This window comes from Chlorocebus sabaeus, chromosome 24, assembly GCF_047675955.1.
Source record: "Chlorocebus sabaeus isolate Y175 chromosome 24, mChlSab1.0.hap1, whole genome shotgun sequence".
Classification (NCBI taxonomy): domain Eukaryota; kingdom Metazoa; phylum Chordata; class Mammalia; order Primates; family Cercopithecidae; genus Chlorocebus; species Chlorocebus sabaeus.
The window spans coordinates 444,827-464,903 of record NC_132927.1 but is presented as its reverse complement, the minus strand read 5'-3'; the positions used below and the strand labels follow the sequence as shown (position 1 = coordinate 464,903).

The 20,077-nt window shown below is 48.9% G+C and overlaps 3 protein-coding genes across 12 annotated transcripts; 2 read left to right on the top strand and 1 right to left on the bottom strand.

The window, feature by feature from the left end:
* Positions 1 to 102: 102 nt before the first annotated feature.
* On the top strand, positions 103 to 2,861 carry MDP1 (magnesium dependent phosphatase 1). 4 transcript variants are annotated; one of them, XM_007986299.3, is made up of 6 exons: positions 312 to 917; positions 1,038 to 1,098; positions 1,172 to 1,282; positions 2,215 to 2,322; positions 2,419 to 2,504; positions 2,663 to 2,861. In XM_007986299.3, exons 1-6 carry the CDS (start codon positions 881 to 883, stop codon positions 2,752 to 2,754), a joined length of 495 nt encoding a protein of 164 aa, XP_007984490.1. In that variant the 5' UTR covers positions 312 to 880; the 3' UTR covers positions 2,755 to 2,861. The 4 variants fall into 4 exon arrangements, with proteins under 4 accessions (XP_072866956.1, XP_007984490.1, XP_007984492.1 ...); XM_007986301.3 differs by having other exon boundaries at positions 2,419 to 2,552; XM_073010854.1 differs by having other exon boundaries at positions 312 to 941; positions 2,419 to 2,552.
* Positions 2,862 to 3,234: 373 nt separating this feature from the next.
* CHMP4A (charged multivesicular body protein 4A) lies at positions 3,235 to 14,079 on the top strand. 3 transcript variants are annotated; one of them, XM_073010852.1, is made up of 7 exons: positions 3,235 to 3,411; positions 5,309 to 5,458; positions 5,546 to 5,723; positions 6,792 to 6,906; positions 7,071 to 7,206; positions 7,618 to 7,663; positions 13,629 to 14,079. In XM_073010852.1, exons 1-7 carry the CDS (start codon positions 3,381 to 3,383, stop codon positions 13,684 to 13,686), a joined length of 714 nt encoding a protein of 237 aa, XP_072866953.1. In that variant the 5' UTR covers positions 3,235 to 3,380; the 3' UTR covers positions 13,687 to 14,079. The 3 variants fall into 3 exon arrangements, with proteins under 3 accessions (XP_072866953.1, XP_072866954.1, XP_007984494.3); XM_073010853.1 differs by lacking the exon at positions 7,618 to 7,663 and having other exon boundaries at positions 3,236 to 3,411; XM_007986303.3 differs by lacking the exon at positions 13,629 to 14,079 and having other exon boundaries at positions 3,287 to 3,411; positions 7,618 to 7,937.
* Positions 9,133 to 20,043, bottom strand: TSSK4 (testis specific serine kinase 4). 5 transcript variants are annotated; one of them, XM_007986304.3, is made up of 4 exons: positions 11,231 to 13,368; positions 10,657 to 10,871; positions 9,868 to 10,261; positions 9,133 to 9,413 (listed from the first exon to the last, which is right to left on the bottom strand). In XM_007986304.3, exons 1-4 carry the CDS (start codon positions 11,453 to 11,455, stop codon positions 9,231 to 9,233), a joined length of 1,017 nt encoding a protein of 338 aa, XP_007984495.1. In that variant the 5' UTR covers positions 11,456 to 13,368; the 3' UTR covers positions 9,133 to 9,230. The 5 variants fall into 5 exon arrangements, 1 of the variants encoding a protein (XP_007984495.1); XR_005236070.2 differs by lacking the exons at positions 9,868 to 10,261; positions 10,657 to 10,871; positions 11,231 to 13,368 and adding exons at positions 19,094 to 19,207; positions 19,766 to 20,043 and having other exon boundaries at positions 9,342 to 9,413; XR_495695.3 differs by lacking the exons at positions 9,868 to 10,261; positions 10,657 to 10,871; positions 11,231 to 13,368 and adding an exon at positions 19,766 to 20,043 and having other exon boundaries at positions 9,305 to 9,485.
* Positions 20,044 to 20,077: the final 34 nt, after the last annotated feature.

The following is a 20,077-nucleotide window of genomic DNA, read 5'->3' as shown; positions in this document are numbered from 1 at the left end:
CAAGTTGACTGAAATAAAAAATGGACGTAATGCTCACTCAGTTATAGCAGGCTGAAGGAATCGGACAATGGAAGGGATGGTGCTCTTAGAAGGATTATCAGACTCTAGGAAAACATACTTACTGGTGTGCTGGAGCCAGTTCCTAGTGGCTAATGAGAGCCAACTATTGGCACGTCTTTCCAGCTTGCTTAAGTGACTTCATGTTGGTAGCTTGAAATTGGCCATGGTAGGATTATTTACAAAAACTGGCAAACACTACAGATCAGTTCCTCCCCACAAACTGGTTGTTAAACATCTACCAGTGTAGTGCTGACATGGATGGTGGAAACCTTCAGAGAGTGAATTCTCTCTGAATGTGGCTCTACTGGACATTTAGGTCTGGTTGGAGAACGCTGTCAAGGGTTTGGCTGACACTGCACTCTGGCTGGAATATTACTGAGGGCTTTGGGTTCTACACTATCAAGAGGTTGATAATGGAGAAAGATTGAGTGACAAACTGTAATGTATCACTTGGGTCTCAAGAAGAGGCAGGTGCTAGAAAACGCTTTCCTTCTTCCCTGGTTTCTTAGTATAGAATCGGGCAAGGCTGGGTGGAGTGGAGAAGTAGGGAGGATGCCCGTGGCCAATGCCTTGGAGAGACTTGACTGCTGTGGTTGCGTGTGGCGGTCGTGTTAGTACCTCGCTGCAATCCTCTTCCCCGCCCAGCATCAGATGGCCCTCTTGCGCCATATCTAGGCTGATGACGCCCCGAGTGGCGACGCTCTAGTCGCCGTTTGTCTGTGGCAGGCGGGGTGGCCGCCTTAGCTGCCGGAGGTGCCGCGCTCTCTACCGGCCCTGGGTGAAGCACCAACTCTGCTGCGCGCAGCCTGCGGTGCGGGTCATGGCGCGGCTACCGAAGCTGGCAGTCTTTGATTTGGGTGAGGGACGGGAAGGAGAATTTCGTAAGGCGCCCTCCTTTTCCATACCCCTAACTGCAGCTCCCGAATCCCTGCGTCCCCCACCACCAGGCTGAACCTTCCCTCTCCTTCCTCTCTCAGATTACACTCTCTGGCCTTTCTGGGTCGACACGCACGTGGACCCTCCGTTCCATAAGAGCAGGTGAGGTAGGGACAGGGAGGACTGGGGCGAGATGGGACCCAGCCAGGGCTGAGCGCACTCTTGCCCTCCCCAGTGATGGAACTGTACGAGATAGGCGGGGCCAAGACGTCCGACTGTACCCAGAGGTGCCTGAGGTCCTAAAACGATTGCAGAGTCTTGGGGTGCCCGGTGCCGCTGCTTCAAGGTAAGAGCGACTGACAACTGATAGTGTAATGCTGAAGGGTGCATGCAAGAGACAGTGAAACCCCTGGGCTACAAAAATAGGGGCGGTGCAAGTTTGCAAGTATTTGCATATTTTTTCTCCTTGAACGATCTCCTGTATCTTTTAACTATTAAAAAGTGGGGCCGGCAACCGGACGCGGTGGCTCACTTCTGTAATCCCAGCACTTTGGGAGGCCAAGGCGGGCGGATCACGAGATCAGGAGTTCGAGACCAGCCTGACGAACGTGGTGAAACCCCATCTCTACTAAAAATACAAAAATTAGCAGGGCATGGTGGCGCGTGCCTGTAATCCCAGCTACTCGGGAGGCTGAGGCAGGAGAATCGCTAGAACCCAGGAGGTGGAGGTTGCAGTGAGCTGAGATGGAGCCACTGCACTCTATCCTGGGTGACAGAGTGAGACAATGTCTCAAAAAAAAAAAGTGAGGCCGGGCAAAGTGTCTCATACCTGTAATCTTAGCACTTTGGGAGTCCTAGGCGGGAGGATCACTTGAGCCCAGCAATTTGAGACCAGCCTAGGCAATAGAGGGAGACCCCATCTCTACCAAAAAAAAAATGTGGTGGCGTGCACCTGTAGTCCCAGCTACTTGGAAGGCTGAGGTGGGAGGATCACTTGAGCCCAGGAGGTTGTGACCGCAGTGAGCCATGACTGGGCCACTGCACTCTAGTCTGGGTGACAGAGCTAGACCCCGTCTCAAAACAAAAACTAAAACTTTGGCCCAGCACCAATTTCATCAAACAGGAAGGCAATGGAGTTAAACAGAGGCCGAGGATGCCTGTCCATCCCAGAAAAACAGCAAGTTGATTTCCCTGGCTATACTTACTAACTTTGCTTAATAAATTAAGGTAGCCCTGGCCCTTCACTTTGGTAATCCCATCTTTTACACCGTTTTGCAGGACAAGTGAGACAGAAGGGGCCAACCAGCTACTGGAGCTCTTTGACCTCATCAGGTACTTTGTTCATCGGGAAATCTATCCAGGCAGCAAAGTCACACACTTTGAGAGGTATGTGGACATAAGGGAGGAGCAGGGTGAGAAAGTACCAGAGAGGCTTGGGAAACCAAGATACTAGCTTGGTTACCCATGCCCTATCTTCCACAGGTTGCAGCAGAAGACTGGAATTCCTTTCTCCCAGATGATCTTCTTCGATGATGAGAGGCGGAATATTGTAGACGTCAGCAAACTGGGTACTGAGTGACGAGCAACAGCCATTTGGGGTCCCTAGGAGGGATTAGGTAGATACACACAGGATGGATAGTTTGCCCTATAGGTGGCACCCACAAAGGTCAGAGTGATAATGGAGAACCCTGAAAGCCTGATGAAATGTGACTTCTTATCTTTCTAGGTGTTACCTGCATTCATATCCAGAATGGAATGAATCTTCAAACTCTAAGTCAAGGGTTAGAGACATTTGCAAAGGCCCAAACTGGGCCTTGAGGTCCAGCCTTGAGGAAAGCCCATTTGAGGCCTAAACTGAAAGGAAATCAAGAAGACATTTTCAGGTGCATTTGTAATATTAAAGTTCATCTGTGTGTGACAGTAGAGATTTTTACTCACAGTGTGGGGAGTTTCTATTTTTCTAGCCTGTGAAATGGGGTTGGTTGTCCTGAGGTGCAAAGACCAGAATGTGAGACATTAGACTGCATCAGGTTTGCTATCTAAACTTAGGGCAACCCCAAGTGCTTGAACCTATACCACCCCACTTTCCTGAGCCCTGTAAAGAGCATGAAGAGTTTTCCCACTGACCCCATACACTGAGGTGCCATCACACTGCACATTTCCTTCCGGAGAACAAGCACATACTCTGGGGTGGAGACAGGACTGCCTTTTTATGTAATAGAAAATGATGTGGCTGCTTTAAGAGGAGCACCTCGGTCTGGGACTGGTGGCTTGGGTCACGTGACAGTGGTGGTCTCGTTTGCGCCTCTTGATGATGTCGCGGCGGCGCCCTGAGGAGGGATTGGGCAAGGCTGGTCCCTGTGTGATGAGACCATCACCCTCCCAGGAGCAAGGCGGAAGTCTGGAGGACGCCGAGGGGCGGAGGCGGGATAGGCGAGCTCGCGATGAGTGGTCTCGGCAAGCTCTTCGGGAAGGGTGAGCCGGGGTGGGACTGGCCAGCCAGGAGGCGCTGGCTGGTGCGGGGGAAGAGGAGATCCCGGCGAGATTCGGCCGGACCGCTGCGCCGGGCAGGGGAAGAGAATCAGGAGACAGGCTGACTGGAAAACCCCGGCGGCCGATGGCGGAGCAAGGCTCATCGCCGGTGCCAAAAGGCACACCATGTCAAGGCGCCTGGTTCCCGTCCGCCGTCCTCCCTCACTCTCTGAGGGAAGAACTCAAGATCGGGGAGGGGACTTGAGTTGAGGGCGTGGCGATGGTGCTGGCTCCCACTGTTCAGGCTTGAAGACGAGTTTCCTGCTGTCTTCAGCCCTTTTCAAAACTTTGTTCTATAATACTTTGTGCTGGGCAAGAGGGATCTAAGATGAAGAAGAAAGACTGCCTTCTTGGCCGGGCGCGGTGGCTCACGCCTGTAATCGCAACACTTTGGGAGGCCGACGTGGGTGGATCATGAGGTCAGGAGTTTAAGACCAGCCTGGCCAGTATGGTGAAACCCCGTCTCTGCTACAAATACAAAAATTGGCCGGGCGCGGTGGCTCACGCCTGTAATCCCAGCACTTTGGGAGGCCGAGGCGGGTGGATCACCTGAGGTCAAGAGTTCGAGACCAGCCTGGCCAACATGGTGAAACCTCGTCTCTACTAAAAATAAAAATTAAAAAAAAAAAATTAGCTGGGTGTGGTGGCGCGCGCCTGTAGTCCCAGCTACTCAGGGAGGCTGAGGAAGGAGAATCGCTTGAACCCAGGAGGCAGAGGTTGCAGTGAGCCAAGATTGCACCACTGCACTCCATCCTGGGTGACAGAGGGAGATTCCATCTCAAAAGAAAAAAAAAAAAAATACAAAAATTAGGTGTGCATGGTGATGTGTGCCCGTAGTCCCAGCTACTCAGGGAGGCTGACGCAGGAGAATCACTTGAACGCAGGAGGCGGAGGTTGCAATGAGCCTAGATCATGCCACTGCACTCTGACCTGGGCAACAGAGCGAGACTCCATCTCAAAGAAAAGAAGGCCTGGCACGGTGGCTCACGCCTGTAATCCCAGCACTTTGGGAGGCCAAGGCAGGTAGATCACCTGAGGTTGGGAGTTTGACACCAGCCTGGCCAACATGGAGAAACCCTGTCTCTACTAAAAATACAAAAAATTAGCCAGGCGTGGTGGCACATGCCTGTAATCCTAGCTATTTGGGAGGCTGAGGCAGGAGAATCGCTTGAACCCAGGAGGCGGAGGTTGAGGTGAGCCGAGATCACACCATTGCATTCCAGCCTGGGCAACAAGACCGAAACTTTGCCTAAAGAAAAAAAAAGGCAGGCAGGAATAGTAAAAAGAATATTGGAGCCGGGCGCAGTGGCTCAAGCCTGTAATCCCAGCACTTTGGGAGGCTGAGACGGGTGGATCACGAGGTCAGGAGATCGAGACCATCCTGGCTAACACGGTGAAACCCCGTCTCTAATAAAAAATACGAAAAAATAGCCAGGTGAGGTGGTGGGCGCCTGTAGTCCCAGCTACTCGGGAGGCTGAGGCAGGAGAATGGCGTGAACCCGGGAGGCGGAGCTTGCAGTGAGCTGAGATCCGGCCACTGCACTCCAGCCTGGGTGACAGAACGAAACTCCGTTTCAAAAAAAAAAAAAAAAAAAAAGAATATTGGTTTTAGAACTCATACTGCCACATTTTGATTCCTGAACAATCTCTTATTAATTGTGATTTTTAACATCTTTGTGGTTGTTTTCACATTTTTAAGTGAAGAGAGAGCACATTCATTGTAGAGATTTGGGGATTAACAATAACACAGTCAGGTCCCTAGCACATACTATGTATTCAATGATTGGTGACTAATATTTTTCCTTCACAAAATTTGGGCCTACTCCACTGGACTCCTCAGGTAAGAAGGAGAAAGGGCCAACCTCTGAAGAAGCAATACAGAAACTGAAGGAGACAGAGAAGATACTGATCAAGAAACAGGAATTTTTGGAGCAGAAGATTCAACAGGAGCTACAAACAGCCAAGAAGTATGGGACCAAGAATAAGAGAGGTAATGAGGGAAACAAGCCTATGGGGAGGGCCCAGATGGGAAGCAGGTGCTTCTGACCCTTGATGTTAAGGTTATCGGCTGGGTCAGCTGCCCTACAGGCTTTGCGGAGGAAGAAAAGATTCGAACAGCAGCTGGCACAAACTGATGGGACATTATCCACCCTGGAGTTTCAGCGTGAGGCCATTGAGAATGCCACCACCAATGCAGAAGTCCTTCGTACCATGGAGCTTGCTGCCCAAGGCATGAAGAAAGCCTACCAGGACATGTGGGTACGGGGGAAGGGGTGGAGGGGACCCAAGAACTGGGAAGAGTGGCTGGCTATCACACTTTAAACTTTTTTTTTTTCCCCCCCGAGACGGAGTCTTGCTCTGTGGCCCGGACTGGAGTGCAGTGGCGCAATCTCGGCTCACTGCAAGCTCTGCCTCCCAGGTTCACGCCATTCTCCTGCCTCAGCCTCCCAAGTAGCTGGGACTACAGGCGCTTACCACCTTGCCCGGCTAATTTTTTTTTTTTTGCATTTTTAGTAGAGACGGGGTTTCACTGTGTTAGCCAGGATGGTCTCGATCTCCTGACTTCGTGATCTGCCCACCTCGGCCTCCCAAAGTGCTGGGATTACAGGCGTGAGCCACTGCACCCGGCCTCACATTTTAAACTTTAAAGCCTCTCAGAATGTGGATTTGCAGTATAGATACTTGTAATGGCTAGACCTCTGTCTGCCCCTTGCTTCCTATAAGATTCTTTCGCTGCCTGGGGCATTCTAGGGAGCAAAGATGCCTTCGCTAATTCTTTTTTTTTGTTTTGTTTTGCTTTTTGAGACAGTCTTGCTCTGTCACCCAGGCTGGAGTGCAGTGGCACGATCTCGGCTCACTGCAACCTCTGCCTCCTGGGTTCAAGTGATTCTCCTGCCTCAGCCTCCTGAGTAGCTGGGATTACAGTTGTGCGCTACTGTTCCCAGCTCATTTTTGTATTTTTAGTGGAGACGGAGTTTCACTATTTTGGCCAGGCTGGTCTTGAACTCCTGACCTCAGGTGATCCACCTGCCTTGGCCTCCCAAAGTGCTGGGATCACAACTGTGAGCCACCGCTCCCGGCTACCTTTTCTAATTCTTAAAGATCCTTCAGGAAAGGGAATGAAACCTATCCTCTCCAGTGTGGCTCCTTGCTATTTCTTAGCCCAGACTTGCGTCTTTGCAGTTTTCCAGGGATCTCTTCTGATTGATAGCTATGGGCTTATCAGTGTGACAATACAAGGCAGGAGGGGTTTCATTCATGTGACATGAGGAAGTCAAGGGGGCATTGTTGCCTGATTTCTTAGCTGTCTATCTCATTCTCAGGGACATTGACAAGGTAGATGAACTGATGACTGACATCACAGAACAACAGGAGGTGGCCCAGCAGATCTCAGATGCCATTTCTCGGCCTATGGGCTTTGGAGATGATGTGGATGAGGTGATTGGGGGTGAGGGGTCAGGGCCTTTTGGAGAAAGTATGGGACTGGCCAGAAGGAACACCCAAGAGAGGCTCTTGGGGCAAGTTTGGGAGGGAACTTCAATATGTTTTTGGAGGTAGATGTTTTTTTCTTCATCTTAAATGGTCTTGTCTTCCCTATACAGGATGAACTGCTGGAGGAGCTAGAGTTGCTGGAACAGGAGGAATTGGCCCAGGAGTTGTTAAGTGTGGGCGACAAGGAGGAAGAACCCCCAGTCAAATTGCCTAGTGTACCTTCTACTCATCTGCCGGCAGAGCCAGGTATGCAGGGTTGTTCTGTTGTCTTGAGGACTTAAGAGGGTAGGAGAGGTATGGGGAAAGATTATTCCTCATCCATCCTGCCTCAAAGGAGCCACACAGAAAGGGCTGCTGCTGCAGTTGTGCAGGTTGTTGACTGCATATGGGCACCCACCTAGCCTGTGCTTCACTCAGCAAGCTGTGTACCCTGGTTTAGGGCTACAAATGGCAGGAGCAAGAGGCACCTTTTTTCTAATTTGCACAAAGGTGCTATGGGATTGAACAGCAGCCTAGCAAGCAGAAGGACCACACCTTTAGGTTTTTTGTGGGGAGAGAGAATTCAGCAGGCTCTGAATGTCATAGCAGGGGATGGTTAGAGTTGCTCAGACCTTAATCCTTCTCCTTTCTTTTCTCTGGGTATCTTTGTCCTCAAAGCTCCCAAAGCGGATGAAGATGAAGAAGCACTAAAGCAGTTGGCTGAGTGGGTATCCTGATAAATCTGGGCTTGTCTTCCTAATGCTACCTTTGTTGGTCCTTTTTTCCTTAAGTGCCAAATGCTGAGCTAAAGGAGAATAACTTTTTGGGGAAGTCCTGCTGAGGGTGGTAGTATGACCCTGCCTGAAAAAAGGGTCTCTTGCCCTCCCAGCCCTGGCTCAACTCTGAAGAAGATCTTGCTACAGAAGGAGCCCTTGGGCTCCCTTCTCTTTGATAGCAGTTATAATGCCCTTGTTCCCAATAAAACTGGGCAGATGGAATCCTAGTGTCTATACTGCCTTGTCTACCCCTGAAGCTGTTCCCCTGGCCCTTGGAGCCTTGTCCTCAAGAGCCTTATTTCAAGCAATGAATAATTACAGCAAAGAAGGGCGGTTGGAACATAGAACAAATGGGCATTCCTAATATCTCAACCTATGTTCCAGACAAACACTGTTTCATCTTTCAAGTCGGTTTGTCCTAGAGTTGCCTAGTTGCTGCGATTGAAGAAACTGCCATCTACCACTTAGAACCATGTGTAGGCATCTCTGAGTCTTCCCTCATTGCTTTCCCCTGGTCGTGCCTCTGCCAAGACAACCCCAAATTTATTTTACAAAGCCCATTTTCAAGGACAAGAAGGGAGAATACCATGGAAGGAGCAAGTAGCTTTCCTTTGTCCAGAACCCACAGTAGCTTTCACTACTAGAAGGCTTGGTTTGAATTCTATGTCTGGGAACAACAGTGTGAGAAGCCTTGTCTCCCTGCTATTCTGTCAGTAGTGGTTAAGGTGACACTGGAAGAGGGAAAAGGAACCGAGGTCCTTCATACACCCAAATACCCATTTCTTTTCTTTTCTTTTTTTTTTTTTTTTTTTTGAGACAGAGTCTCACTTTGTCACCCAGGCTGGAGTGCAATAGAGTGATCTTGGCTCACTGCAATCCCCGACTCCCGGGTTCAAGTGATTCTCATACCTCAGCCAGGTGCCACTATTCCCGGCTAATTTTTGTATTTTTAGTAGAGACAGGGTTTTGCCAAGTTGGCCAGACTGGTCTCGAACTCTTGACCTCAAGTGATCTGCCCACCTCAGTCCCCCAAAGTGCTGGGATTACAGGCGTGAGTCACTGCACCCAGCTCGAATACCCATTTCTAAAAGAACTAACAGTGCCATCATCTTGGACTATAGACAGGCAGAGCCATAATCAAAGTGGAGCAACCAGGGCTTTTGCCCCACCGCTTGAGCATTTAAACAGCACAAAGATGTAAAATAATGAGCAGATATTGAGTTGAATAATAAAGCTTCCCAAAATAGAGTGTTAATCTGAGCACCCCATCTCCTATGAGCCACATCATGAATTACACTGTTGATTTAACAGTGTCAAGATTATTGGTTACAGGCTGTGGGCAGAAATCGTCTCTTACCCCAGCAGTGTTCCCTGCTATAAGATTGCCTTGAGAAAAGAATGTCTTTGACCCTAGCTGATAAAACTAAATCAGACTTAGATTTATTTTTGGTATAAAAGATTTTTGGCCCAAGACCTCCTGCTTGCTCCTCTCTTAGCCCCCTCCTTCAGCCATTTTCAGGTCGTAATTTCCAAGGATTGGTGATGTTTAGTGGTATTGTGGAGCTGGCACATGGTCTCTAGCAGCCTGATCTCATGGGTGGGTTGTTCATGCTGGAACTTGAGCACCCAGGGATCTTTGATGATGTCCAGAATGGTGGCACGCTTAGTGGCTTGGTGTAGCATCTGGAGGATCAGGTTCTAGAGCAGGGGAGAGAGAGGTCTTGCCTGAGTTTTTCTCCATTGTGCCATGCAGGCAATGAGCAGCTGGACCTAAGAAAGAAGCAGGATAGCCCATCATGCCACTCTGGTCAAAGTGGGTGTGGCTCTGATTTTATCTTGGAGAGCCAGGCAGTTAACTCCCTGGAGGGGAAGGGAAAAGTTCCTTGGGAGGAATGCTTTCCATAATTCTCTTCTGGCCTAAAGAGACAGAAGCTAGAACCTGTGTATCAAGCAAGGTTTGGAGCCTAGTGGTTGGCCCTTTATGCCTTCCATACTGTTTATTATAGGACAGGAGCTAGTGTGTGAGATGGCTCTGGTTTGGGAAGAGCCTTTCCCCAGGGTTGGGAGGCCTAGGTTGGGTGACGTAGGTTGGATATTCACCCCTCCCTGTTGGTCATCCCTGAGGGCTCACCCCTCCTTAGGTAGCCAGTACCTTGCACTCCTGGGAGATGGTATGGTTAGCTGGGAAAGTGACCTCCTTCTGAGTCTCTCTCAGCAGCTTTTTCAGATTGGTGTCATCAAAGGGCAGATGGGCGACCATTAGAGTGTAAAGGATGACGCCCATGCTCCAGGTGTCAGACAGGAAAGGGTTGTAGGGCAAGCCTAGTAAGATCTCCGGGCAAGCATAAGCAAAGCTGCCACAGTAAGTCTGGCTGAGGTGGGAAAAGCAGTTCACTTGGCGGTAAGAAGAGCTACGACCCACAGGCTGGTTAGAAGGCACCATCTTGGCGAAGCCAAAGTCTGATATCTTCACATTCTCCCGCTTGTCCAGCAACAGATTCTCCAACTTTAAGTCCCTACCAGCAGCAGAAAGGCTGGGCATCAGGCTGGGGAGAGGGCTTAGTTTTAGACTGGGAGCTGAAGGGCCAGGGGTCAGAGGGTAAAGATGAGGAAAGAAGAAGTGGGAGGTAGAAACCATTATGAGAGCACAAGGTAGAGAGGAAGGAAAGCCATGGAGTTGTGAGCAGAGCCCAAAGTAGGGAGAGAGAGAGAGAGGATGGTATCTGAGGACCACCAGGAGCTCACCATCATATTTCATAAAATGCTGTGCAAACAGTGAGTACTTTATCAGTATCCTTGACCATATGATTAAAATAGAGTACATGAATAGGCCTAGATATTGAGGAGGGAGTTCGAGAGAGGAAAAAAGGGCAGGAAATGGGAGATGTGCATAAAACCCCCTTGAGGGCAAAGGACCCAGTCTGGGTGGCAGCGCCCTCACCGGTGCACGATGCTCTTGCTGTGCAGGTAGGCAATGCCCAGGGTCAGCTGGGAGAACCACTTGCCAGCAAGGGGCTCAGAGCAGGCCCCGTAGCGCTGGATCCATTCAAGGACGTCACCACCCTGAGCCAGCTCCAGAATGATGTATACTCGAGATGTGGTCTCAATGGCCTGATAGAAGTTGATGAGGTACTTGTGCCGCAAGACTTTCATTACCTGACCCCAGAAGAAGGACCCATCAAACCTGGGAAGGGAGAACTGTGATGGCACTCCCAGCCATCTCCTGCCCTCAGCTACTGACTTAGAACTTTGCAATAGGATCAACCCCTCAACCCCAGAGAACTGGTGGCCTGTGGTCAAATGCTATGTTTTGCACCTTTACTTTTTGGGGGGCTGGAGGTGAGTGGGTGGATGGGAAAGAGGTTTAACTTACATAAATTTTCCTAGCTGCTAGTTAGACATTCAGTTCTGGTTTAGGGATTTCTGGCCCCACCCCTCGTGGCCATACCCCTTCTGAGAAACCTCAAGCAGCTTAGTACCAAGCTCCACTTCCCTCTTCCAGCCCCCTTTCCAACCTGTATCTCACGGGGCAGGAACTTGTTAAGATAGTCATCAGAGGCCTTCTTCTTTGATATGATCTTGACTGCCACCATGACCTTCTGCTTTGTGTAGAAAGCCTCATATACTGTCCCATAGGAGCCATTGCCAATGACCTTGCCCACCTCATAACCATATTCATCCATGATGGAGTGGTAGGCTGTGGTGGTTGGTGCTGCCTCTACGACATCTCCCTTCCCCATGGTATTGGGCTTGCTGAGAGCAGGGAGCTTTACTACTTGGAAGCTTCCTATCCAAAGGCCAACACCTTGAGCCGCCGAAGGCTAGGGTATCAAAGTGAAGTAGGTCTCCAAATGTTTGCCTATATAGTCACACAAGTCTGGGATGCTGGGCTCAGCCCTCCACTAGGAAGTTGGAGGGGGAAAGAAAGAGAAGCAGTTCTTTTTGTCTCCACTGGCTGTTGTTAATTTGTCCTTTTGGTTACGGAACTCCTCAAGGTCCCATGTTCTGAATACATCACAATCCACCTCCTATCCATCGTTGGCCACAAAACTTGAGAATGAAGTGCAGTTGGAAACATACTCGTTCCCAGAGGCACCTTCCACAGTCTGCTGAAACTCCTAAAGATCAGCCCTTTCATTGATATATGAGTACCTACTAAGTACCAGACAGTGTGCTGAATACTTGGATAAAATGTCACCCAATGTCATGCCAGACCCTTCCTCCTTCCTCAATCCCTACAATCTTTCATCAAATTCTGTCTCTGCTATCTCCTACTTATCTCTTTAATGATACACTCAAGGCTTTCCAAGCCCATTGCAGCCCCCTTAGTTCAATAAGGCCAACAGAGACACTATGATCCTAGAGCTTATAATGCAGCATGAGAAAATGAGAAATACAAGTGTGAAAGTATTGCAACAGTAAGGTATTGAACATGTTCTAGGAAAATCTAACCTTGAAATGCATTCTTATCTTTCATGAGTCAGAACTCTCTAGTTTTCCTCTACATCCTTCTGGTCATTCCTCAGCGTTCGCTGAAGCTGTATCTTTCTCCATCCATCCCTTAATCATATCCCAAGTGTTCTATCACAAGCTTTATTTTCTCAAACCTTCACATCCTCCCTTAATCTTGTCCATACCCATGGTGTCAATACTACATTTATGCTGACTGCTCCTAATTTCATCTCCATCCCATATATCTCTGGAGTTCAGATACAGCAGCCAGTATTACATGGCCATGTCTGCCCCAGGCATGGAACTTACCATATCCGTCTCGAACTTAAACATATCAATAATTGAACTTATTTTCTTCTCTCAGACCTTTCTGTGAGTTGTACACTAATCACCCTTAATTGAGACACTCAAATGTCATCCCAGACTCTCCTGCCTCAGTCCCTACATTCAATCTATCACCAAATCCTATCTCTTCTACCTCCTGATTATCTCTTTGACAATATTCTCATGGCTTTCTGAGCCCACTGCCACTCCCTTAGTTCACGCCTCCATCATCCAACAGATGGCCCCAGCCAGCCTTCTGCTCTCCTCCAGTTGGTCCATCCCAAGTCCAAAGCATAAATCTGATTTTATTTCCATTTGGAACAATTCCGTTTCTCCACATTCCCTTCAGGATCAAGTCCTGATTCTTTCATACAGCTTTAAGTCTGATCCTGCTTACCTCCCCAATTTTATTTTTTAACACACACATAATACTCCAAAACTGCTTTTCTGTATTTGTGGCAAACTCCAGATCTCCTTGAGAACTTGGCATAGGAGCTGTTTTGTTTTTGTTTTTGTTTTGAGACCGAGTTTCGCTCTTGTTGCCCAGGCTGGAGTGCAATGGCGTGATCTTGACTCACAGCAACCTCCACCTTCTTGGTTCAAGCCATTCTCCCGCCTCAGCCTCCCCAGTAGCTGGCATGCACCACCATGTGAGGCTAATTTTGTATTTTTTAGTAGAGACGGGGTTTCTCCATGTTGGTCAGACTGGTCTCGAACTCCCGACCTCAGGTGATCACCCACCTCAGCCTCCCAAAATGCTGGGATCACAGCCATGAGCCACCGCGCCCAGCGGAGCTATTTTAAAGAAACCTTAACTGACTGCTCAAGCTTCAGTTAGATATTCCTTCTTCCTGGGTGCTCCCACAGGCCCAATACTTTGTCTGTCACAGCACCTAACATGGTATCCGTAATTGCTTCTCTTACTTCATCTCCCACTAAGCTATATAGGCAGGTCAACTGATGAGAAGACAGATTAATTGTGGAGAAAAGAGCTGGTTTAGAAAATGAGTAGCATTGGCCCAACTGAGGCTGGAGAACAACTTGTCCATAGATACGTATTACAGTTTTGTGATTCTTTTAGCGTCTTGGTTATAGGTACTTGAATGTTGATGGATGATTTAGGGTTTTGCTTGGCAGCTGCAGTGAAACAACAATGGGAGAGGGGCATCAAGAACATACACAAGAACGTGGCTGAAATGATGGAATGCGGAATCTAAGCTGCATGGGTAAGGAAGATTATATGGTTTGGATCTGTGTCCCCACCCAAATCTCATGGTCAATTGTAATCTGCAATGTTGGAGGTGGGGCCTGGTGGGAGGTAATTGGATCAGGGAGGTGGGTTTCTGATGAATGTTTAGCACCACCCTCTTGAAGTGAGTTATCATGAGATGTGGTCATTTAAAAGTGTGTAGCACCTCCCCCTTTGCCCTCTTGCTCCTGCTCCCACTGTGTGAGATGCTTGCTCCCCCTTCGCCTTCTGCCATGATTGTAAGCTTCCTGAGGCCTCCCCAGAAGCAGATGCCAGCATTATGTTTCCTGTACAGCCTGCAGAACCACAAGCCAATTAAAGCTCTTTTCTTATAAATTACCCAGTCTCAGGTATTTCTTTATAACAAGGCAGCTGACACAGAAGACAAGCTAGAAACTGGCCAAAGGGGCAGAGAGAGGAGTTGCAGGTGTCACTGGAATGGAAAAACAAGTTTGGTAGGAATTGAGAGCATGAGAAGAACAGGAGGTTGTGGTCACAGAGGAGTTGTTTAAATTTAAGATTTTGTAGCCAGGCGCAGTGGCTCACGCCTGTAATCCCAGCACTTTGGGAGGCCAAGGCTGGTGGATTGCTTGAGGTTAGGAGTTCAAGATCAGCCTGACCAACATGATGAAATTCATCTCTACTAAAAATACAAAAATTAGCTGGGTGTGTGGTGGCAGGCGCCTGTAATCCCAGCTACTTGGGAGGTAGAGTCAGGAGAATCTCTTGAAGCCAGGAGGCAGAGGTTGCAGTGAGCCGAGATCATGCCACTGTACTTCAGCCTGGGCTACAGAGTGAGACTTTGTCTGAAAAAAAAAAAAAAAATGCCGGAAGATCGCGCCACTGCACTCTAGCCTGGGCAACAGAATGAGACTCCATCCAAAATTTAAAAAAAAAAAAAAAACAACAGGAAAAAAAGATTTTGTGTGGTGGGTATATTAGGCCGTTCTTGCATTGCTGTAAAGAAATACCAGGCCAGGCGTGGTGGCTCACACCTGTAATCCCAACATTTTGGGAGGCTGAGGCAGAGAGATTACAAGGTCAGAATATCAAGACCATCCTGGCCAACATGGTGAAACCCCGTCTCTACTAAAGATACAAAAATCAGCTGGGCGTGGTGGTGCATGCCTGTAATCCCAGGTACTAGGGAGGCTGAGGCAGAAGAATCACTTGAACCAGGGAGTTGGAGGTCGCAGTGAGCCGAGATTGCACCACTGCACTCCAGCCTGGTGAGAGCGACACTCAGAGCGACACTCCATCTCAAAAAAAAAAAAAAAAAAAAAAAAAAGAAAAATACCTGAGGCCAGGTACCGTGGCTCATGCCTGTAATCTCAACACTTTGGGAAGCCAAGGCAGGTGGATTACCTGAGCCCAGGAGTTCAAGACCAGCTTGGGCAACATAGCAAAGATGCATTTCTACGAAAAATACAAATATTAGCCAGGTGTGGTGGCATGTGCCTACAGTCTCTGCTACTCAGGAGGATCACTTGAGCCTGGGAGGTGAAGGTTGCAGTGAACCAAGATCGCACCACTGCACTCCAGCCTGGGTGACAAAGTGAGACCCTGTCTCAAAAACAAAAACAAACAAAAACGTGAGGCTGGGTAGTTTGTACAGAAAAGAGGTTTAGGCTGGGTGCAGTGGCTCACGCCTGTAATCTCAACACTCTGGGAGGCCGAATTAGGCAGGCGGATCACGAGGTCAAGAGATTGAGACCATCCTGGCCAACATGGTGAAACCCCATCTCTACTAAAAATACAAAAATTAGCTGGGCATGGTGGTGCATGCCTGTAGTACCAGCTACTCTGGAGGCTGAGGCAGAAGAATCACTTGAACCCAGGAGGGGGAGGTTGCAGTAAGCCACGATCACACCACTGCACTCTAGCCTGGCAACACAGCAAGACTCCGTCTCAAAAAAAAAAAGAGGTTTAATTGGCTCACCATTCTGCAGGCTGTATAGGAAGCGTGGTGCTGGCTCAGCTTATGGGGAGGCCTCAGAAAGCTTACAATCAAAACGGAAGGTGAAGGGGAAGCAGGGATGTCACAGGGTGAGAATGGGAGTGTGAGACAGAGAGTTGTGGGGGAGGTGCCACACACTTTTAAACAACCAGATCTTGCGATAACTCATAGGGTGAATACTACACCAAACCATGAGGGGTCCACCCCCATGATCCAAAAACCTCCCACCAGGACCTACCTACAGCATTGGAGATTACATTTCAACATGAGATTCGGGCAGGGATAACTATCCCAACTATATCAGTGGGGGACAGAGGGGCAGAGTAAAGAACAAGGGGAGAATCCAAATTCTTATATCTTCCATCCTCCAAAACAGAACAAATACTTCAAGAACAGATCATGCCACAGACTAGCAATAAATTCCTATTTATTGACAGTCTGACCTTGCTGGCAGGATGGTTCCAAAGTTCTGCTGGAAACCAGCTCTACATCCTCAATTTAGCAAGATGAGCAGTTTTCCAGGGCACACCATGGTAAGGGGGCCCACCCAATCCTGGCCATCTGATCCCACAGGCTGGCCCCTGGATAGGTAACTTGGTGGCAACTCTAGTCTCTCATCATGTACAGGGGGTAAACCAGTTCATGCAAAGATCATGTATTAAGCTGCCTAATATATACAAAAACACTGCTAGGTCCTGAAGAAACAGAGATGAATAAATTACAGTCTTCCTGTGAGGAGTTTGAAATTAGCAAGGGAGACAGACACATAAGAAGTAAAATAACAGTACAGTGAGATACGCTATAAACAAACCTGGGAGGAGATGTAAGGGAAGGCTTTATAGAGATTTGCACTGTTCAAAAAAAAAAAAAAAAAAAAAAAGGATAAGGCCAAGTGCGGTGGCTTACACCTGTAATCCCAGCACTTTGGGAGGTTGAGGTGGGCGGATCACAAAGTCAGGAGTTCGAGACCAGCCTGGTCAATATGGTGAAACCTCGTCTCTACTAAAAAATACAAAAATTAGCCAGGCGTGGTGGTGCGCACCTGTAGTCCCAGCTACTCTGGAGGCTGGGGCAGAAGAATCACTTGAACTCGGGAGGTGGAGGCTACAGTGAACTGAGATCACACCACTGCACTCCAGCCTGGTTGACAGTGAGACTCTGTCTCAAAAAAAAAAAAAAGGCCAGGTGTGGTGGCTCACACCTGTAATCCCAGCACTTTGGGAGGTGGAGGCGGGCGGATCACAAGTTCAGGAGATGGAGACCATCCTGGCTAACACTGTGAAACCCCGTCTCTACAGAAAATACAAAAACAAAAATGAGTCGGGCATGGTGGCAGGCATCTGTACTCCCAGCTACTTGGGAGGCTGAGGCGGGAGAATGGTGTGAACCCAGGAGGCCGAGCTTGCAGTGAGCTGAGATCACGCCACTGCACTCCAGCCTAGGCGACAGAGCGAGACTCCGTCTCAAAAAAAAAAAAAAAAAAAAGGATAAGTAGGGAATAGGAGATTGGGTGGTTTAGGCAGGAGGAACAATATGAGGCTTGTAGGCTTGAGAGAATATGATATTCAGTATTTCTATTTGAATACAGGATAGGGTTCCAGAAGGGGAATGTACCTCGAGAAGTAATTAGGATCCAGGTCTGAGCGGTCTCATATGCCAGGCTATTTTGACTTTACCTTGTATGCTCATATAATCTGGGTATATATCAAAATCAGTGCTGGCCGGTCGTGGTGGCTCACGCCTGTAATCCCAGCACTTTGGGAGGCCGAAGCAGGCGGATTACGAGGTCAGGAGATCAAGACGATCCTGGCTAACACCGTGAAACCCTGTCTCTACTAAAAAATACAAAAAAATTAGCCAGGCGTGGTCCGGGCGCCTGTAGTCCCAGCTACTCGGGAGGCTGAGGCAGGAGAATGGCATGAACCTGGGAGGTGGAGCTTGCAGTGAGCTGAGATCGCGCCACTGCACTCCAGCCTGGGAGACAGATCGAGACTGTCTCAAAAAAAAAAAAAAAAAAAAAAAAAAAAACAACGAAAACAAAACAAAATCAGTGCTTATTTTTTTGAGACAGAGTTTGGTTCTTGTTGCCCAGACTGGAGTGCAATTGTACAGTCTCAGATCACCGCAACCTCCACCTCCCGGGTTCAAGCGATTATCCTGCCTCAGCCTCCCAAGTAGCTGGGATTATAGGCATGAGCCACCACGCCCGGCTAATTGTTTTGTATTTTTAGTAGAGACGTGGTTTCACCATGTTGGCCGGGCTGGTCTCGAACTCCTGACCTCAGGTGATCCACCCACCTCGGCTTCCTAAGTGCTGGGATTACAGGTGTGAGCCACTGAGCCCGGCCTCAGTGCTTGCTTTAAAAAAAAAGAAAAGAAAATGCTGATGACCAGGTAACCCCTCCCCTGAGAATCCTGATTTTAAAAAAGTAGAGAACTTTTATATCTAGCTGGAGGACCGTATATGCACCAGTCAGCACTCTGTGTCTAGCTCAGGGTTTGTGAATACACCAATTGGTACTCTGTATCTAGCTAACCGAATGGAGACTTGGAGGACTAGCACTCTGACTCTGTGTCTAGTTCAAGGATTGTAAATGCACCAATCGGCACTCTGTGTCTAGCTCAAGGTTTGTAAATACACCAATCAGTACTCTGTGTCTAGCTCAAAGTTTGTAAACATACCAATTGGTACTCTGTATCTAGCTAACACTGTATCTAGCTAACTAGCACTCTGTGACCCTGTGTCTAGCTCAAGGATTGTAAACGTACCAATCAGCACTCTGTCAAATCGGACCAATCAGCTCTCTGTAAAATGGACCATCAGCAGGATGTGGGTGGGGCCAGATAAGGGAATAAAAGCAGGCTGCCGGAGCCAGCAGTGGCAACCCGCTGGGGTCCCCTTCCACCCTGTGGAGGTTTTGTTCTTTCACTCTGTAATAAATCTTGCTGCTGCTCACTCTGGGTCCATGCTACCATGAGCTGTAACACTCAAGGCGAAGGTCTGCAGCTTCATTCCTGAAGCCAGCAAGACTACAAACCCACCGGGAAGAACAAACAACTCCTGAGGCACTTCCTTTAAGAGCTGTAACACTCACCACGAAGGTCTACAGCTTCACTCCTGACAGCAAGACCACGAACCCACCAGAAGGAAGAAGCTCCAGACACATCTGAACGTCTGAAGGAACAAACTCCGGACACACCATCTTTAAGAACTGTAACACTCAATGTGAGGGTCCACGGCTTCCTTCTTGAAGTCAGTGAGACCAAGAACCCACCAATTTCGGACACACTGGGATTACAGGTGTGAGCCCACTGTGCCCGACCTCAGTTCTTTTTCTAATTACAAAATTCACTGATTGTCTAAAAAACTCCACCATCTACTTCTTTGACCCTCACCTATGTCTGCAGGGAGATGAACTGGGTCATAAAGCGCAGTAATTGTAGAAGCAGGTAAATTAAGGGCTTTTCAGGCCAGAAGTCATTTGTGATTTTTCCACTGTGCTTCTTCCCCTGGGGAGAGAGAACCTTAAGTCCACTTCCTTACACGTTGCTCCCAGGTGGCAAAACAGAAGTCACTACTCAAAGGTCCAATTTTCAAGGGGAACTCCCTAGACGGCAGATCCCCTTTAAAATCGCTGAGATAAACACAAGGGTAAACTTTTTCAAAATAATCTGCCATACAAAGTTAAGAGAAGCCCAAAGACATACACAGTGATAAATAAGAACAAAAACATAGAAGAAGACTAACGGACCGCGAGAGACTTTACCAATTAACAATAACCGTGTCAGGCTGCCCAACTCAGAGAGTGAAAGGACAGACACCCTCTCTCCTTGGGCGCCTCTGCGCCAGACCGGGTTTCGGCATGCTTATGGTGGGGCACTGAACGCTCACTGTGCAGCCAGGGAAGTCTCCAGCACAGCCTCTGGAAGACATTCCTATTACATATTTATTACTTTGGCGCGGGCCATTCGTGACAGGTGGGAGAGGAGTGAGGTGAGATTCAGACGGTAGGACCCCTGCATGGGACAGATACCCAGAGCCCCTTCCCTGGTTGGGGGGCCACGAACCGCCTCGCAGGGCTCAGCAGCTGGTGGTTCAGCCGGCAGGTGCTTCGAACAAAGCCGCCGCCTGCGCTCCATCTCCCCGGCCCTCGCTAGGCTCTTGCCCGCGGGTACACCTCTCGGGCCTCGGCCAGGGCGAGCCTCCTGGCCAAGAGCTCTCAAACTCCAAATCTTTCCCGGAGCAAGCGAACGGGCCTAGCTGCCACTCCTCTCCCGAAAGGGCGTCAGGGTCCTGGCTGCCAGGCCTCAGCCCCCTCCCCGGGAAGCCGTCGCGAAGAGGTCCCCAGGGGCTGCAGCGTCTAAGGCCCTCTACATTCA

Excerpts from the sequence above, each read along its gene's own strand:
- TSSK4 (XM_007986304.3), bottom strand. The coding sequence starts at position 11,455 with ATGGGGAAGGGAGATGTCGTAGAGGCAGCACCAACCACCACAGCCTAC. Across the intron at positions 10,262-10,656 it reads AGCAAGAGCATCGTGCACCG|CCTGATGCCCAGCCTTTCTG; the intron begins GTGAGGGCGCTG and ends CCCTCTCCCCAG. Across the intron at positions 9,414-9,867 it reads CCATCTCCCAGGAGTGCAAG|AACCTGATCCTCCAGATGCT; the intron begins GTACTGGCTACC and ends CCCCTGCTCTAG.
- MDP1 (XM_007986299.3), top strand. The coding sequence starts at position 881 with ATGGCGCGGCTACCGAAGCTGGCAGTCTTTGATTTGG. Across the intron at positions 918-1,037 it reads GCTGGCAGTCTTTGATTTGG|ATTACACTCTCTGGCCTTTC; the intron begins GTGAGGGACGGG and ends TTCCTCTCTCAG. Across the intron at positions 1,283-2,214 it reads CCCGGTGCCGCTGCTTCAAG|GACAAGTGAGACAGAAGGGG; the intron begins GTAAGAGCGACT and ends ACCGTTTTGCAG.
- CHMP4A (XM_073010852.1), top strand. The coding sequence starts at position 3,381 with ATGAGTGGTCTCGGCAAGCTCTTCGGGAAGG. Across the intron at positions 3,412-5,308 it reads CGGCAAGCTCTTCGGGAAGG|GTAAGAAGGAGAAAGGGCCA; the intron begins GTGAGCCGGGGT and ends TGGACTCCTCAG. Across the intron at positions 7,664-13,628 it reads GCACTAAAGCAGTTGGCTGA|CTGCAGTGAAACAACAATGG; the intron begins GTGGGTATCCTG and ends TTTGCTTGGCAG.